The sequence below is a fragment of the Myotis lucifugus genome, unplaced genomic scaffold (genome assembly GCF_000147115.1).
Source record: "Myotis lucifugus unplaced genomic scaffold, Myoluc2.0 scaffold_14, whole genome shotgun sequence".
Taxonomy (NCBI): Eukaryota; Metazoa; Chordata; class Mammalia; order Chiroptera; family Vespertilionidae; genus Myotis; species Myotis lucifugus.
The window spans coordinates 8,812-28,418 of NW_005871062.1; the positions used below are offsets into that span (position 1 = coordinate 8,812).

The 19,607-nt window shown below is 37.6% G+C and overlaps 1 protein-coding gene and 1 pseudogene across 1 annotated transcript in view; both read left to right on the forward strand.

The window, feature by feature from the left end:
* Positions 1-514: 514 nt before the first annotated feature.
* The window catches only part of PAK2 (p21 (RAC1) activated kinase 2), a 34,597-nt gene continuing 15,504 nt past the window's right edge, over positions 515-19,607 (forward strand). The window contains exons 1-10 of the mRNA XM_023750491.1: positions 515-551; positions 986-1,086; positions 1,440-1,587; positions 3,623-3,654; positions 4,610-4,717; positions 7,276-7,408; positions 9,052-9,115; positions 11,518-11,566; positions 12,065-12,177; positions 16,744-16,861. Coding sequence (XP_023606259.1) covers positions 515-551; positions 986-1,086; positions 1,440-1,587; positions 3,623-3,654; positions 4,610-4,717; positions 7,276-7,408; positions 9,052-9,115; positions 11,518-11,566; positions 12,065-12,177; positions 16,744-16,861 — 903 coding nt within the window. The remainder of the gene's footprint in view (positions 552-985; positions 1,087-1,439; positions 1,588-3,622; positions 3,655-4,609; positions 4,718-7,275; positions 7,409-9,051; positions 9,116-11,517; positions 11,567-12,064; positions 12,178-16,743; positions 16,862-19,607) is intronic.
* Positions 12,772-14,216, forward strand: LOC102434356 (annotated as a pseudogene).

A 19,607-nucleotide genomic window follows, 5' to 3' on the forward strand; every position in this document is an offset into this window, starting at 1 on the left:
ACCAAGAATTGAACCCTCGACCTTTTAGTGTATGGACAACTCTCCAACTAACTGAGCCACCTGGCCAGGTCATCCAGTTAACTTTTTGTACTCTTATATATGAGTAGACAATGAAGGATTGTCAGACACTTGACAACCATTAAATAAGAGAGGCCAAAGCAATGGGATAAAAAAGGAATGTAGAAGAAACAGACAATGTAGGGAGAAAAAACCCAACTTATACACACACAAACCATATAATAGAGAAGATAAATTGCATCCATGAAACAAGAAAAGCATCTCAGAAAAAGAATGGTCAGAGAACAATCTATATATATAAAAGCCTAAGCAACCGTTACGATGGAATGACCGGAATGACTGGTCGTTATGATGTGCACTCATCGCCAGGGGGCAGATGCTCAACACAGAAGCTGCCCCCAGCCCTCAGGCCCCGATCACTGATGGGGCCTGCTGGCCAACCTCCCAGTTCCTCCCCCTAGCCAGCAGGCCCTTGGGCTGGGCTGGGGAACCGGGGATGGGTGGCGGCATGCGGGCAGTGAGGAAAGGAGAAGGTAGGTAGGCGTGGAGGCAGAGAACCTGATTGGCCCTATCGCCAGCCAGGCCTAGGGACCCCAACGGTGCACAAATTTCGTGCACTAGGCCTCTAGTGAGAAATAATTCTTGGAAAGCCAACATTTAAGATAACTAAAACAAACAAAAGATGTCACTAGGTGAAGAGTAGAAGATCATTAATAAAATTTTCCCAGATCATTAAACTATAATGCAAAGATAAAAAATGTGACACTGTCTGGTTGTCTCCACCCCTAATTTATGACAGGATTAGTTTCTGTACTTCATTTATCAGTTTTCTATCATTGTCTTTAAGGGAAATCTTTTTTCTAAAATAACTTTGTTTCTAATATGTTTTAGGAAAAATATAAACATGATTATGAGTACCTTTTTAAATTTTGTTTAATAGGTTGATTCTTTTTTTAATGCCCTTTAGGAAGTAGGAAGAAAGAGAAGGAACGGCCAGAAATTTCTCCTCCTTCTGATTTTGAGCACACCATCCATGTTGGCTTTGATGCTGTTACTGGAGAATTCACTGTAAGTTTACCTAGTTGGGACTCATTTTTATATCATCACTCAAGCTTTTCCATTAAGTATTAAGTTTGAAGTTAACTTTCCTATCCACATATTAATTATGAATTCTTAGTGCTTTTCTCTTCTTCTAAAAGGATTTGTGGATGGATGTATCCTTTTCCTAGGGAACTGCAACTATTAATTGTAATTATGCAAAACAGATTTAGATAAATAGACCTTTAGAAAACGAGGCTTTTTAGAATTTAGTCAAACCTATAGTTAATATAGATTGATTTATGTATTTCATCATTCACCTCTGGAAATTGATTTTATTAGAGCAACTCTAAACAGCTAATTCCTGACTGCCTTGTTTTTAGGGCATGCCAGAACAGTGGGCTCGATTATTACAGACTTCCAATATCACCAAACTAGAGCAAAAGAAGAATCCTCAGGCTGTGCTGGATGTCTTAAAGTTCTATGACTCCAACACAGTGAAGCAGAAATATCTGAGCTTTACTCCTCCAGGTAAGCTATCAATTCTAATTCACATGAGATTGCAGAGTTGTGAAACTCTTCAAAATAAAAAGATTGCTTATGAAAAAAAAAACAACCCACCTAAGCTGTAGTTTTTGTCTCCACTTTTCCCTTTGCATATACCTACCTTTTATTTATTTATTTATTTTTATTTCAGAGAGGAAGGTAGAGGGAGAGAGAGATAGAAACATCAATGATAAAAGAGAATCATTGATTGGCTGCCTCCTGCACATCCCACACTGAGGATCGAGCCTGCAACCCGGGCATACGCCCTGACCAGGATTTGACCAGAATTTGAACCGTTACCTCCTGGTTTGTAGGTCGATACTCAACCACTGAGTATCGAGTTTATAAAAGCTAGATCTGGCTGGGCTAGATCTAACTTTTATAAACTGACTGGAACAGCTCTTATGCATAATCTCTTAGCTTTGACAAAAGTGGATATTTTGGCCTTTTGTTTATTTGTTTTTCTCTTTACTTCTTTTGAATGACTTCCAGCAATAGAAGGGAAAAATGCTGATTTATAGTTCATACTAGAAATATATTTATTGCTAGTGGGACAGGAGAAGGGTTGTATTACTATATAAATGCACAGACTTTGAGGTAAAAAATGTTTAAGTCCACTCAAAAATTGAAACATCAAATGTACAAAAAAAAGCATTAGACTAAAAGAAGTTATTCCTCAAAATTGAAATGTCATCAGGCAAGACTAAAATAATAGTAGATTTTAAAAAATAGTTTGTTTGAATCAGTATCGGAATAAAGTTCATACATTGTAGTTGATTGCTATATCTCTTGAATCTTTTTTGATATTTAGGCTTCCCCTCCCTCATTCTGATTCTCATGGTCTCTTTTCCTTGTAATTTATTTGTTAAACAAACAAGATCATTTGTCTTGTTTCCCTAGTATGGATTGTACTAATTATATCCCAAGGTGTCATTTAATGTGTTTCTCTGTCCTCTGAAGTCATACGTGTAGTTTTTAAAAACAATGTGATAGAGCTGAAATCATATAGTATTAATTGTATTTAATTTGATTGCATCATTGCAGAAATAGAGACCACTTGGCAAATGATTTTAATTTTTTTTTACTTAGTCTAGTACATCCTTAGCAAAAGGTTAGACTTGTTTCTGAACTTTTCTGTCAACTAGTAAGTCTGTGTAAATTAGTAATCTTTTTTAAAATCATGTTTGACCAGAAAATTACATATTTCATAGATATTATATATGCATCTTAAAAAGTAAACCAAAATTTACCCTTCTAAATTTCAGAATGAGTATTTTATTTTATTTTATTTTATTTATTTTTTAATACATTTTTGTGGATTTCAGAGAGGAATGGAGAGGGAGAGAGAGAGAAACATCAATGATGAGAGAGAATCATTGATCGGCTGCCTCCTGCACGCCCTCTACTGGGGATCGAGCCCACAACCGGGCATGTGCCCTTGACTGGAATCGAACCAAGGACCCTTCAGTCCGCAGGCCAATGCTCTATTCATTGAGCCAAACTGGCTAGGGCCAGAATGAGTATTTTAATATTTAATCTTTATGAATTGGTTTTGCCCTCAGGGATATGCTTTCATACTCATCACAATTTATATCAGGCATTGCCCTTTGCACATTTTGTCTGCATGGTTGGGTGCTTTAAGTTCCTCAATAGGCAATTTTCTGGAGACAGTATCATTGTGAATAAGCTTCTATTTTATTTAATAAATACAGGTTGACAGGTATAGTTTCAAATAAATTTTAATAACTTTATTAAGGTATAATTTACATGCTATAAAATTCACCCACTTAAAGGATACAGTTCAATGATTTTAGTAAATTTACATTAAGACTGGAGATTTGTCGACTGAATCTTACATAAATTCTTGTTTGAATACAGATATTGTCAGTTTTCTCAAGACTTAATTCAATTTAAAATCAGTCCCAACATTTTACTTGCTCTGCTTTCTATTATCTTTTATTTTTTAAGCGTTTTATTTTTTGAAATGTTAACTTAGCATTATTTTCTGTTTCATATTCAGAGAAAGATGGCTTCGCTTCTGGAACACCAGCAGTGAGTTAATATGCTATTTCTTATAGCTCTTGTTATAATTTAAGTTTCCCCAAACAAATTTCAGTTTTTATTTTGCTTTCTAAAATAAATTATAGCCATTAGAAATAAATAACTACTTAATATATGTTTTAGCTAGCCACTTAATTAGTTGAGGAAGCCATGTTAAACCAATAGAATATCCTTGATATGATACTCAAACTGCTAAAACTTATTATGATCGAGAGCAGTTTAGCTACTTTTGGTAATGTTTCTGTACATAGACATGAATACAAAGGACTGCTAGCTTTTTCCTCTGGCACCATTCTACTGAATATAGCCTGTGGAAACATACTGAACAACAGGGAAGCCTGTCAGTCTTCAGAGTTGACTGAAACTTTGTAAGTTATCATGCAAGCACAGTTACCTCCTGCAGAGTCACTGTTTATTTTCAATTCCTCAATTAGAGGAAACAGTCTCCTGGGGTTAATATGAAGGTTAACTGGGGTAACATGTACCTATCTAGCACACACCTGGCACATAATCTCTGTGTAAAGGTTAATACCTTCCTCTCTTGCTTCATTCGCCATCATTTTTTTCTGGTGAATGTAGCTGTTTAAATGACTGAAAATGAATCTGACTTACACAAAGCCTAGAGGATTCTTATTTTTGGTCTTAACAAATAAAGTGATTGATTCCTAAAGGGTTTGTTAAAGGGTATAAAATTCTCTATATAAAAGGTATACATTCTCTTTTAAGAATACTTGATATTTATCACATACATTTATTTCATAAACTTACTTTACTTACAGAATTGCCTTCATGTTTTAAGTGATTAAATTAGAGTAAATGAGGATTTACTGTTTTGAAATGAGCTATTAAAATAAATATTTTTAAAAATATGTTAAAAGAGATTCATATTTTAACATATTGTTATATTTGACATGTCTTCCTTACCTTTGCTCGTTGATAAATACAGTTGAATACCAAGGGATCAGAAACATCAGCAGTAGTAGCAGAGGAAGATGATGATGATGAAGAGGCTGCTCCTCCTGTGATTGCCCCACGACCTGATCATACAAAATCAGTGAGTGTCTTATTAGTGAATTGGGCTGTGTATGTGTGTTTTAAAAAGCAGTCTGTATTTGACTTCCATTGATCAATTTTATAAAGCCCTCATGCTTAAAATGTTTTAGTGTGGGGAAATTTGACTAGGAGATCTTTACCTAAAGACCACTCATCAAAAAACTAGCTAGCTCTATATATATATATATTTAGTGATTTCAGAGAGGAAGGGAGAGAGATAGAAACATTGATGAGAGAGAATCATTGATTGGCTGCCTCCTACACCCCCCCTACTGGGGATCAAGCCCACAACCCAGGTACGTGCCCTTGACCGAAATCGAACCTGGGACCCTTCAGTCCATAGGCCGACACTCTATCCACTTAGCCAAACCGGCTAGGGCAAAAAACTAGCTTTTTTGAAAATTAAAATCAAATGAGTTCTTTAAAATACAAATACTTATTGTTTTTTATTTTTTATTGAATTTATTGGGGTGACATTGGTTAATAAAATTACATATTTTATCTCCCATTTTACAATCCTCTCAAAGCCTAATGTCATTCAAGGGGCTTCTAAGAGTAAATTCCTAAACAGATATAGGAGAACTTTAACAATAATGACCTTAGGTAGAGAGAAAAGGAGTCCTGTCCCTCTCCCTGTACTAATACAAGTAAAGTAGGGGAAGGTGCTGTACACGGCATCAGGGAGTGGTAGTACACTTGGCAGGTAAAGCTCTGAGGACTGCCAGTGCATCCTGGTCTAATGATTGAGGGCTCTATTTTCTTTATATCCTAGAACTGGCTGTTGGAAATGAAAGGATAGAAATCATATTTGTGCAAAAATTTGGGGGATATTAATAGTTATTATAACATCAAGGTTTCTATTATTTTGTTTTTTATTTCTCTTTTGTGGTAAAGACATGAATTTAAACTTTTTGCTTCATTACTAGCGTATCATTTTATTTTATTTTTTGTTAATCCTCACCCAAAGATATTTTTCCATTGATTTTTTTTTTTTTTTTGAGGGAGTGGAAGGGAGGGGGAGAGACAGAGAGAATCGATGGATGTGGTAGAGACACATTGATTAGTTGCCTCCTACACGTGCCCCAACCAGGGCTGGGGATTGAGTCTGCAACCTAGGTATGTGCCCTTGACCAGAATCGAACCCAGGACCCTTCAGTCCACTGGCCGATGCTCTATTCACTAAGCCAAACTGCCTAGGGCTCTCGCATATCATTTGAGATCTGGTTACTCTTAAATTTCATTCAAGGATCTGCTCTTTTGCTAGAAAAATTTAAAAGAAAGACATGATGTACGAAGTAAAAATGTTTCACATTTATTCTTAGTTACAAGTCGGGTTTTTTTCTACAAATCTTTTTTAAAGACAGATCTGAAAATATTATTCTCATTCTTTTTTTTTTCCTATATCAAAGAAATTTAATTTTTAATTAAAATTCTTGACACAAGGAAACTGCCAGTCCTAGATGGCCTCACTGGTGATTTTATCATCCACTAAAGCATAAGTAATGTTAGCTATACATAGACTCCTCCACAGCACAGGATGGGACACATCCTGTCTTGTTCCATGAGGCAGGATTGCCTTGATACCATAATTGAAGAAGACTGTGATGGAAAAAGAAAACTATAGATTAACACCCTCCAGAATATAGCTGTAAAAATCCTTTGTAGCAAATTGAATTTAGTGATGTAAAAAGATAATACATCATGAACAAATTTGGTTTAACGTGAAAAAATCAATGATGTAATATTGACGTAATAACAAAAACCATGAGGTCATTTCAAAAAGATACCAAAAAAAGGGGCATTTGACAAAATTCCATACCCATTCTTGATAGAAATACTCTTTACAAACTGAGAAAAAAAGAAAACTTCCTCAGTCTGCTAAAGAGCATGATTGGATACTTTTCCCCTAATATCAATTATAAGGTGGGATTTTTGTGTTCATCTCTTTTGTTTTTGTTTTGTTTTTAAAATAACCTTTATTGCCCTGGCCAGTTTGGCTCAGTGGATAGAGTGTTGGCCTGTGGACTGAAGGATTCTGGGTTCAATTCCAGTCAAGGGCATGTACCTTGGTTGCAGGCTTGATCCTCAGTCCTGGTCTGGAGGCAACCAATCGATGTGTCTCTTTCACATTGATGTTTCTCTCTCTGTCTCTCCCTCAACCTTCCACTGTCTCTAAAAACCAATGGAAAAATATCCTCGGGTGAGGATTATCCATAAATAACAATAAAACACCCTTAATTGCTAAAGTAATACTCTGCATTTTAAAAAATTAGGAAACAGTGAAAAGGAAAAATAAAACATGTCACATTTTCACTGCCTAGAAAAGATATACTTTTGTGTGTGTTCGTGCACAAGTTTGCATGCATGTGCCGGAAGCCGATCCACGCTTGCTGCTTGACACAGTCGCTGCAGGGAAGAAACATCTGCACCTATTCTCATTCTTTAGAACACTGGAGACAACTTAGTTTTGGTTAAAAATCAAAAAAGTGAATAGTGTGCCGGTAAAAATACATAAAAACATTTTCCCTCAAGTCTCAGTAATTAACTGTCTCTTTGCAGATTTATACACGGTCTGTAATTGACCCTATTCCTGCACCAGTTGGTGATTCTAATGTTGATGGTGGTGCCAAGTCTTCTGACAAACAGAAAAAGAAGACCAAAATGACAGATGAAGAAATTATGGAGAAATTAAGTATGTATTTCCTACATTTTACATTATTATGAAATTGTTGACAGCTCTTGAAACATTTGGCCCAGATGGATATGTATGTATGTATGTATGTATGTATGTATGTATTTTTAAACGCTCCAAATAGCTGTTTATTTAATTTATTTTTTTAAATCCTCACCTGAGGATATTTTCCCATTGATTTTTAGAAAGAGTGGAAGGGAGAGGGAGAGACAGAGAGAAACACCGATGTGAGAGAGAGACATCGATTGGTTGCCTCTCAGATGTCCCCCGACCAGGGCCAGGAGTCTGCAACTGAGGTACGTGCCCTTGACCGGAATTGAACCTGGTACCTTTCAGTCTGCAGGCTGATGCTCTATCCACTGAGCCAAACCAGCTAGGGCTGGCCCAGATGGACTTTAATTTATACCCTATATTTTAGCTTAAGACATAAAGAATAAATTGTTGACTTCTAGGAACAACTTCAATTAAAATCTGAAAAAGCTCCCAAAATATTCTTCTTTGATTATTTATTATTATGTGTTGACTAGTGAGCAACTTCTCTCCAGTAGTTTAGTACCTTTGGAGCAACACTTTTTCCCAAAAGGCCAAATCTAAGATTCACAGTTGGAAACCTTATCAAAGGAAGTTTGTATATATTTATACATACCTATAGCTTCTCAGTATGAGAATATAAAATGACCATAAGAACTAAACAAAGTGGCCTTCCTGTATGGATATATTTGTAAACAGAAAATGGATTTTTTTTTCATCCATCAACTATCATTGGCCTGGATCAAGCATTGGAAATAATTTACATAGTGCCAGGAAGAGAGTAATGATAATGTCTGATTTGCAGGTCTACAGCAACTATAGTTATAATGAACACCTACATGGAGGGATTAAGAAAAAACACTATAATTATAGTGGCTGTAGACTTGTGGGTTATATGTGAGTTTCCTTGCTATAGTCCTGTTTCCTTTTACCTTGAGCAAGTGAAAAAAATTTTTAATATATTTTTATTGATCTCAGAGAGGAAGGGGGAGAGAGAGAGAGATAGAAACATCAATGATGAAAGAGAATCATTGATCGGCTACCTCCTGCACATCCCCTACTGGGGATCGAGCCTGCAACTCAGGCATGTGCCCTTTACCAGAATTGAACCTGGAACCCTTCAGTCCTCAGGCCAGCACATTATCCACTGAGCCAAACCAGCTAGGGCAAGCAAGTGAAAATTTGGTTTTCTCATGTTTTCACTTACTGGTAATAAAAATATAAGTTATAGTTTTATGTCCAACAGCCTAGTTCTAAAACCTTTTTCTTAGTTGTAACTTTGTGACCTTTCCTAAAACAGATGTGTGCTTAGCTCATATTAGAGTAGTTTTTATACTGATAAGTAGTTTTCTAAATACATTGTAAGATCAAAGATATATTTGTATAATCAGAAAAGCCAATTAGGGTTATTCATTTGGATATTATTTATATATTTAAGTTTTTTTTAGTGTTTGTGGTTGAAACACAGTATTTTGAGATTTAATGTAATGTTTGAAAACCACTATTCTAAAATCAATGGAGTTTATTAAAAGGAATAATGACATCAGAATTAATTTACAATTTAAAAGTGCTTGACTGAGCTTAAAATTTTTTGTTGTTTTTGTTTAAAATAGGAACTATTGTGAGCATAGGTGACCCTAAGAAAAAATATACAAGATACGAAAAAATTGGGCAGGGGTAAGTATTTGTGACTGTATTATCACTATATTCAATACTTACTAGAGGTACAGCATGCTATCTCTTTTGCTTGCTGACATTGAGCACTTATAATATTCTCTGAGTGATGTCTTTAGATTTGTGTAAATAAGTAATGTATTTCTTTTTAGATGCTATGAAAAAACTATTATTTAGCAACAACTGTACATTGTTTTGTGTGGTTTTTTTTCTTTTTATTGATTTTAGAGAGAGGGAAGAGGGAAAAAGAAACAAACATCAATTTGTTGTTCCACTTATTTATGCATTTATTGGTTGATTCTTGTATGTACTCTACTCAAATTGAACCCCCAACCTTGGCATATGAGGATGATGCTCTAATCAAGTGAGCTACCTAGCTAGGGCATGAGTATACATTGTTTCTTCTTAAATGGTATTTCCCATTGGTAATAAGAGATTAGATGGGTGGAAAAATTATCCTTCAAATATATTTAAAAGATTGTAGGAACATTTACTACAATATTATAGGCAATAAAAACATACATTTTCATTACATCTATTCACTATCTTTGAATCTACTGATTATTTGATTTTGTCCAGTAATTTGTATTTTTAAACTATATTAACTAAACACTTTTCCTGTTGCTTAGGAACAGATGAACATCTGGAATTTTTAATGTTACTAATCTCTGGAAAATGTTCTGTGAATTTAGAAAGAGAGCTTAACGTTATTTTTGAAAGTTTCCTTATGAATTTCTTTTTAAAAACTAAATTTAGCCCTATCCGGCTTGGCTCAGTGGATAAAGCGTCAGCCTGCGGACTGAAGGGTCCCAGGTTCAATTCCGGTCAAGGGCACATGCCTGGGTTGCGGGCTCCATCCCCAGTGTGGGGTGTGCAGGAGGCAGCCGATCAGTGGTTGTTCTCTCTCATCATTGATGTTTCTGTCTCTCTCTCCTTCTCCCTTTCTCTCTGAAATCAATAAAGAAATATATTTAAAATAAATAAATAAATAAAAATAAAATAAAAACTAAATTTAATTGCAGCACTGGTTTTAATAACAAAAATTAAGAATCACATTTTAAGTATAATAATGGATAAATTGTAATACTAGTAAATGGAATGATACAGGTTGGAGCAAACGTAGGTTTATAGGTGTTTGTATGGAAAAAAACAATAACTAATAAATAATAATACAAGAATGAACTGTGTTTCGGTTACTCACAACTGTAAACCTACTTTTGCCCCACCTTGTATATGTAATAATTATAAGTGAACAATAATGATATCTAACAAAAAGCAAAGGGGGAAAAAAGACCAAGAAAGAATAAAATCTATCTATTTCGATGACCATCCCAAATTCAATGTTGAATTATAAGAGAAAATTGCAGAAAAAATACATAAAGTTAAATCATTTTTATGAAGTTTAAGAATTATGTTAACCTTGGCCCATGTAGCTTGATTGAGCATTGTCCTATGCACTGAAGGGTTGCTGGTTCGATTCCTAGTCAGGGCACATGCCCAGGTTTCAGGTTCAATCCCCAGTTGGGGTGCATGCTGGAGGCAGCTGATTGATGTTTCTCTCTCACATAGATGTTTCTCTCTCCTCTCTCTGTCATTCTCTCTCTCCATCCCACCCCTTTTCCTTCCTCTCTCTAACATCAATTTTAATTTTATAATATATTTTTAAAAGTATGTTAAATATATTCTGTAGAGATACATATCTATGTTCTTTGTAGATAAAGTATAAAGAAATGCATGGAACTGACATACATCAAATACAAAATGAACAAATGCACATTACTTTTGGGAGGAAAGAGGATGCCTTTGGAAAGGGCTCACAAAAACCTTCAGATTTATTTGTAGTTCTTTGTTGTTGTTTAAACATATTTTTATTAATTTCAGAGAGGGAGTGGGGGGAAGAGAGAGAGATAGAAACATCAGTGATGAGAGAAAATCTTTGATCGGCTGCCTCCTGCATACCCCCTACTGAAGGTCAAGCTCACAACCTGGTCATATGCTCTTACCTGGAATTGAACCCTGACCTCCAGGTTCATAGGTCGATGCTCAGCCACTGAGCCAAGCAGGCTGGGTTAGTTCTTTGTTTTTTAATTAGGGAAGTGGATCCATGGGTATATGTTGCTTTTTTTCCCCCCCTTTATCTTTTTTCTCCATTTTTGTAGATATGAAATTAGTGACAAATTTCTAACCTATGTTTTGGCCACAGGGATTGCTTCTTTTTCTTATTTTTCCCCCTTTTTATTTTTACTTTTGTTTTACTGTATTTTTATTTTCTTTTTACTCTTGTTAAAGATGTTATTAAGTCTTAAATGTTTAATCCTTTTTCAGTTCTAAGTATAAAGCCTTTGGATGTTATAAATCGTAGTGATTTAGAAACCTTAAATCTGGTTGTGTTTTTTTCCTCCTAGGGCTTCTGGTACAGTTTTCACTGCTACTGATGTGGCATTGGGACAGGAGGTAGCTACTTTTTCATTGTTCTGGGTGTTACCATTAGGTTTTAGTACAGGAGGAAACTGGATGAACCTGTGACTAATCAATAAAAATCTTTTTCAGTTGGATATGTTGAAAGAATTATTCTACATACTTTTATTTTCTGTGTAATTTTATAGCACTTTATTAAGGGGGGAGCAATTAATGCATTGTTTCATAAATAAGAAAATATTTAAAAAATTATTTTCCCAGCTTGGAATGAGCTGACCTTGGGTTGGTTAATCAGCTTTAAGAGAAATCTAAAAACATCTGGGCTCTATGTATTACAAAGCTTTGTGCATAGGCAGTGTGGAAATAAAAGTACTACCTAATTATAAATTATAATTATAATAACTGTAATTATTATAATTTCATTATATAACATACTAGTATACAATAAATTAAATTATTAACTGATTGGTATTTGCAATTTTGTTAGAGAATTAGGAAACTTCTAATTTTTTAAAAATTCTATTGCCATTATAGGTTGCTATCAAACAGATTAATTTACAGAAACAGCCAAAGAAGGAATTGATCATTAATGAGATTCTGGTGATGAAAGAATTAAAGAATCCCAACATAGTTAACTTCTTGGACAGGTAAATATGAATATTTCTTAAGCATTGGGACAAAAATGTGGAAATTTTAAGTCTCATGGTTTTGGGGGTTAGTCACTTTAGTGAAACCACAGTAGAATGCCAATGCTGAAAAGTAAGCTTGAAGGAGGAGGAGGTAAAAATAGCACATTTGCAGGTTAACATAGATATTACTTAGCAAGTGAGAGAAGGCAGTTAAATGAAAGACATTGCTGCTGGCGTTAATATTAATTATAAATGTTCAGAAGCAGAAACATTAAGAGAAGGTGATTCATATCTTGACCAACAGAGGTGACAGGCCACATAGTTTTTAAACTTTTAGGTGAATTTTTATTTCAAATGCTTTTATGAGCAAATAGTATGTCTCTCAAAACCTCATTTAATTTAGGAATTGATGTTTTAAAAACATATCTTAAAACTATTGTGCATTTTTTATTTTATTATTATTTTGTTGTTGTGAATCCTCACCTGAGAATATTTTTTCCATTGCTTTTTAGAGAAAATGGATGGGAGGGGAGAAGAGGGAGGGAGGAAAAGAGAGAGAAACATTTATGTGAGAGAGACACATCTATTGGTTGCCTCCGACACATGCCCCAGCCAGGGCCAGGGATTGAACCTGCAACTCAGGTACATGCCCTTGACCAGGAACTGAACCCACAACCCTTGGGTGCGTAGGCTGACGTTCTAATTATTGAGCAATAGCCAGTCAGGGCATAGCTATTATGTGTTTTTAAAAGCAGTTACATATATGTGAATGTAAGAAGAGTAATAGAAAAGTAATGGAAATTATAGTAGTGATTATATTGGAAATAGGGAATTATAGGTGATTTTCTTATAATGATAACTCATTTTTTAGACTTTAGCCATAGTAATGAGGAATATGTTCATAGAAATAAACTTACCAGATACATTTAAACATTGTATTTTAAGTTGGTATATCATGGTGGTTAAGAAAAGCCATAAGCTTTCCGGACCTGGTGGAGCAGAAGATGCCATCATGGGAGTTGACATCTGCCACAACAAAAACCAAAGGTTTGGTGCAAGGAGCCCAAGAGCCAGAACATCTACTCAAGGCTGTTGATCAAGCTGTACAGGTTTCTGGCCAGAAAAACCAACTCCACCTTCAACCAAATGGTGCTGAAGAGGTTATTCATGAGTCCACCAACTGGCCACCTGGGTCCCTTTCCCGAATGATCCAGAAGAGGAAGCTTCCCGGCCAGAGGACATACCACTGTGGTTATAGGGACTATAACTGATGACATAAATGTCCAGGAGGTGCCCAATCTGAAGGTTGTGTGCACTTCGTGTGAACAGCCGTCCCCTGAGCCACATCCTCAAGGCTGGGGGCTAGATCCACACCTTCAAGCAGCTGGACCTGGGCTCCCCCAAGGGCTGTGGCTCGATGTTGCTTTCTGGTCCTCGCAAGGACTGAGACGTATACAGGCATTTGGCCAGGCTCCTGGAACCTCCCAGTCACACCAAACCCTGTGTACCATCCAAGGGCCAGAAGTTTGAGCATGCAAGAGGCTGATGGTCCAGCCCCAGCTACAAAAACTAACCAGATCCTATCTAGTTATTAAAAAGATTTTTGGGGAGGAACTAAGATGGCGGCATAGGTAAACACCTGAACTTGCTGCCTTACACAACCATATCAAAATTACAACTAAAAGACAAAACAGATATCATCCAGAACCACGGGAAGGCTGGCTGAGTTGAATTTATACAACTAGAAGGACAGAGAAAAGCGCACTGAAACTGGGAGGAGGTACAGAAGTGCAGAAGTATGGAGGCGCACACGAAACAGGCTGGCAACTGGGTACACTGTTGTCTTTCTCAGTCGGGAGGGAGATACAAGCTCCCGACTGCTCTGAACTCCAGTTCCGGGTGAGACTCTGGGGACCCGGACTCATTCGGGGGAAAACTGGGCGTGGCATCGGGCCGGAACAAGAAGGCGGCTTTCTCTCAGAGGTGCTTGCAGCAATCATTGTTCCTGCACAGGGCCGCGGGACACAGAGACCCAGGGACCTTTCGGGGCAGGGATGACGGGCAGCCATTGCTGTTTGCTCTACCCTGTGGTGATTCCCTGAGACCCTGCCCCACCCAATTTACAACCCCACCCAAGCTGTGCGCAGCAACTTTTGCATATGAAAACCTGGCCTTTTGCAATCTAAAACCTAACAAACTGCAGCTGGGTCAGAGAGCCCCTGAGCTTCCAAAAGAAGGCCCAAGGCTCTACACCAGCCTGCATTGCTTCCCACTGGGCCTCATCTAGGCACCTCCAAACCCCATATAAAGAGGAGGTATCTACAGATCTCTCTGTAGCTCCTGTTGGGTGGCCTCAGGCAGTGGCTGACTTTGCACCTCCTTGGAGATCCAAGAGCCACTATACCCAGTGGTCAGAGTGAGACCATACCAGAGTACAACTCTTCACATCCATAAGGGACACACTCAGGGCAGACTCAGTGAGCACCAAAGCCCCACTGAAGCAAGTCCTGCCCCATAAGGGTGTCTCCTGCACAGCAGCTCTTCCATTGTAGATACAGCTGGTCCTCACAGCCAATTGGCCTGGAGGTCAATTCCTCCCAGTGATACCAACAACAATCAAGGCTTAACTACAACAAGACTGTGCACACAGCCCACAAAGGGATGCACCAAGAGTGTCCACCTCAGGTAATTAGGGAGGCTGAGCCACTGGACCCTATAGGACACCTAGCACACAAAGCCACTCTATCAACACAGGGAAGCAGCCAAAATGCGGAGACAAAGAAACATGTCACAAATGAAAGAAATGGAGGAAAGCAAACAACTGGATATAGAGTTCAAAACCACGGTTATAAGGTTACTCAAGAATCTTCTAGAAACCTCCTAGAAATTTAGTGCGATCCTCAAGGGTATGAAAAAGGACCAATTAAAAATTAAGCATACACTGACTGAAATAAAGAATAATATACAGTGATCCAACAGCAGACTAGAGGATCCCAAGAATCAAGTCAAAGAGTTGAAATACGAAGAAGCAAAAAACACCCAACCGGAAAATCAAAAAGAAAAAAGAATCCAAAAATATGAAGATAGTGTAAGGAGCCTCTCGGACAACTTCAAGCATACCAACATCCGAATTATGGGGGTGCCAGAAGAAAAGAGAGAACAAGATATTGAAAACCTATTTGAAGAAATAATGACAGAAAATTTCCCCTACCTGGTGAGAGAAATAGGCTTACAAGTCCAGGAAGCCCAGAGAACCCCAAACAAAAGGAATCCAAAGAGGACCACACCACGACACATCATAATTAAAATGCCAAGGGCAAAAGACAGAATCTTAAAAGCAGCAAGAGGAAAACAGTTAGTTACTTACAAGGGAGTACCCATACGACTGTCATTTGATTTCTTAACAGAAACTATGCAGGCCAGAAGGGAGTGGCAAGAAATATTCAAAGTGATGAATAGCAAGAACCTACAACCAAGATTACTCTACCCAGCAAAGCTATCATTTAGAATTGAAGGTCAGATAAAGAGCTTCACAGATAAGAAAAAGCTAAAGGAGTTCACCACCACCAAACCAGTATGAAGGGTATTCTTTAAGAAGAGGAAGAAGAAGAAAAAGGTAAAGATAAAAATTATGAACAGCATGCCCTAACCGGTTTGGCTCAGTGGATAGAGTGTCAGCCTGCAGACTAAAGGTCCCAGGTTCTATTCCAGTCAAGGGCATGTTCCTTGGTTGCGGGCACATCCCCAGTAGGAGGTGTGCAGGAGGCAGCTAATCGATGTTTCTCTCTCATCGATGTTTCTAACTCTCCCTTTCCCTTCCTCTCTGTAAAAAATCAATAAAATATATTTTTAAAAAAATTATGAACAACAAAGTGACAACAAATACATATCTATCAACAAGTGAATCTAAAAATCAAGTGAATAAAAAATCTGATGAACAGAATAAACTGGTGAATATAATAGAATCAGGGGCTTAGAAAGGGAGTGGACTGACAATTCTCAGGGGGAAGGGAGTGTAGGGTGTGGGAAGAGACTGGACAAAAATCGTACACCTATGGACGAGGACGGGGCGGGGGGTAAGGTCATGGAGTGGGGTGGGAACCGGGTGTAGGAGAGCTATGGGGGGTGGGGTGGAAGAGGAACAACTGTAATAATTTGAACAATAAAGATTTATTTAAAAAAATATAAAAATAAAAAAAGAAAAGCCATAAGCTTTGCAGCCACTTCATACTTGGCTTCAGATTCTGGTTTTGTCACTTACTAGCTGTGTTACCTTAGATGAGTTACTTAACCTCTCCAAGCTTCTGTCTGTTCATCTGTCAAACAGGATGAATAAGTCTACCTATGCACTCAAGTTACAATTGTGGTCAAACTTTAATGTGACTCAGGAAAACCATAATGACCCTCAGTTATTTTTCTGTGCTGTTACATAGCAGCTTTCCAGTTGTCTTCCTACCTCTCAAAGCTGTCAGCTTTCTAATTTTGTTATGAAGGTGCCTGAACTTTGAATTCTTCAACATTCAGGAGTGCCATGTGTTTAGAAAATATAAGAATGTGAGTGTATTGTGTGTGTGTGTTTTTTAGTTTCCTGGTGGGAGACGAATTGTTTGTAGTGATGGAGTACCTTGCTGGGGGATCACTTACTGATGTTGTAACAGAAACCTGCATGGATGAGGCTCAGATTGCTGCTGTGTGCAGAGAGGTGAGTTTGCTGCCATTTTGATAAGTTATGGTGATGTGCGGTTAGCAGGAGATGAAAAAAGGAAAAGTTTTTCCACACAGGTAAATCTTATTGAGTGTAATCCTTTCTCTGTACACATTCTCTACATGTTTTTTTCCATACCATTTCATTCTACTTGAGAGTTTCAGCCCTTCATGTGTAAGATAATTCTGCAATGAAGCATGGACCTTTGAAGAGTGAAACTCACAGGTGAATTTCAGTGGGATCATCATTATAATTCATCATCCAAACAGGATGCTTTTGAGACATGTATGTCATTAAAAATACACCACTCACCCTGGCCAAGTGTGGCTCAGTTGGTTGGAGGAGCCCATGCACTGTATGGTGGCAGATTCCATTCCTGGTCAGGGCAGATACCCATGTTTCTGGTTTGATCCCCAGTCCAGGTATGCATGGGAGGTGGCCTGTCGATGGTTCTCTCTCAAATCAATGTTTCTCTCTTTCTCTTTATAAAAATCAATTTTAAAAAAATACACCACTCAACAGAGGAAACAAACCCTCCTTCAGGCAAAGCAGTACATATGTTCACCTTAAGTGTTAATACATCTGCTTCTGGCTTTATTAATCTTATTGATAGTAAAGAAACTGGTTGTTCCTTGATATTTATTAATGAACAAGAGGCCCAATGCACAAATATTCATGCAAGAGTAGACCTTCCTTGCCCCGGTTGCTGGCACCAGCTTTTTTCCAGCCGCCAGCAGGCACCCGGGACCCGGGCTTCCCTCGCAGCCCCTGCTTTTTTGGAAGGATATCTGGTCTAATTAGCATATTACACTTTTATTATTATAGATTACTAGACCTACTGTCTGATTTTAAATCATAAATTCTGCCAAATTGCCTAAGTTAACTCAAAACAGGAGCCTTCCTTCTACCAGCTAACCTTTCCTACAGATGAGACTTGGGTTAATGATTTGCTTATTGTCACTGAAACTGTGATACTACTTTTGAATATCATAGGAATCATTATTTTAATGGACAAAATTGTAAAAGTTCTTAAGACCATTGTGTTTTTAAGGGTTTTTTTTATGCTCACCCAAGGATATATTTTACTGATTATTTAGAGAGAGGGGGAGGGAGGGGAGAGAGGGAGGGAGAGAGAGAGAGAGAGAGAGAGAGAGAGAGAGAGAGAGAAAGAGAAACATAGATGTGCCAGAGAAACATCGATAGGTTGCCTGATGTATGCGTATCCCAACCTATGCACACCCCAACAGGGGATCAAACCTACAACCTAGGTATGTGCCCTGACCAGGAATCAAACCCACACTCCAACCAATCGAGCCACACCAGCTAGGGCTTCTTTGAAAATTTTAATTGTTCTCCATGTAAGGGGCGGGTAGCTTCTTTGGTTGTTTTAGTAGGGAAGGAAGTAAGAATTTTTTAATGAATATGATAGTTTAATAGCATATCTCTAAACAAAAAAACGTTGGTTATATAAAAGCTGATAAAAACTTAAGAATTTATACTTAATTTTTTCCTAATAGTTTTTCATAATTGATATACTATAAAAGTTATTTTAGGAGTTCCTTTAATTGTGACAAGTTTATTTCTATTTGTACAAGTATTTTTCTGGGAATTTCTCATTTTCAGGAATCTGCTTAAATGCTTGGTAAATGTAGTGTAATAATACACATAGTTTATCTATTTTTTCCTTGAATAAATAGTACAAGATTTTCACCCTGACTGGTGTAGTTCAGTTGGTTAGAGTGTCGTCCCATACACTGAAAAGTCGGGGGTTCAATTTCCGGTCAGGGCACATTCCTAGATTATGGGTTTGATCCCTGGTCGGGGCACCTGTGTGAGGCAACTGATTGATGTCTCTCTCTCTCTTACATCAATGTTTCTCCCTCTCTCTGTCTCTCTCTCCCCCTAAAAAACAATTAAAATTATTTATTTATTTATTTATTTATTTATTTTTTTAAAGTATATTTTTATTGATTTCAGAAAGGAAGGGAGAGGGAGGGAGAGATAGAAGCATCAATAATGAGAGAGAATCATTTATCAGCTGCCTCCTGCACTCCCTCTACTGGGGATTGAGCCTGTAATCTGGGCATAAGCCCTGACAGGGAATTGAACAGGTGACCTCCTGGTGCATAGGGTGATGCTCAACCAATTAGGCCACATTGACTGGACTCTGATCTCATTCTTGTGTTTAAGGAAGCAGGGAGAAATTTTTTCTCCCTTTGGACTCATTCTGCTTTCTGAAACATTAGCAGAAGAAGAAAGTTATTCCTTTATCATTGGTGTCTAGGTTGTGGATATTAGCTTTATGTAAAATTCACCATAGAAGAAATGAAGAAAACATCTTACATCACATTGACGAACAGCTAAATGGAACCATACCAGCCATAATCTTACCCACTTTTCATGGCACATTGATTAGACTTGAATATCTGAGATTTATGTGGGAATAATCACAATTTTATCCTTTACTATTGAAGTGATTTCTAAAGAGCCTTGTGCATGTTTGCAGGTGCTGTATACCTTTAAGCACTTAAACCTGAAAAGGCCTAGAAATGATATAGACTCACCTATCTATATATATAAAAAGCCAGCAACTGTAATGGCCATAACGACCCTAATGACCTGTCGCTATGATGCCCACTGTGGCCAGTGAACCAGCCTGATCAGGGGGTGAAGCCGGCTGGCCAACCTCCTGGCCTCTCCCCACTGCCGGTCCGCCCCTGATCGGATTCTCCCACCCCAATCA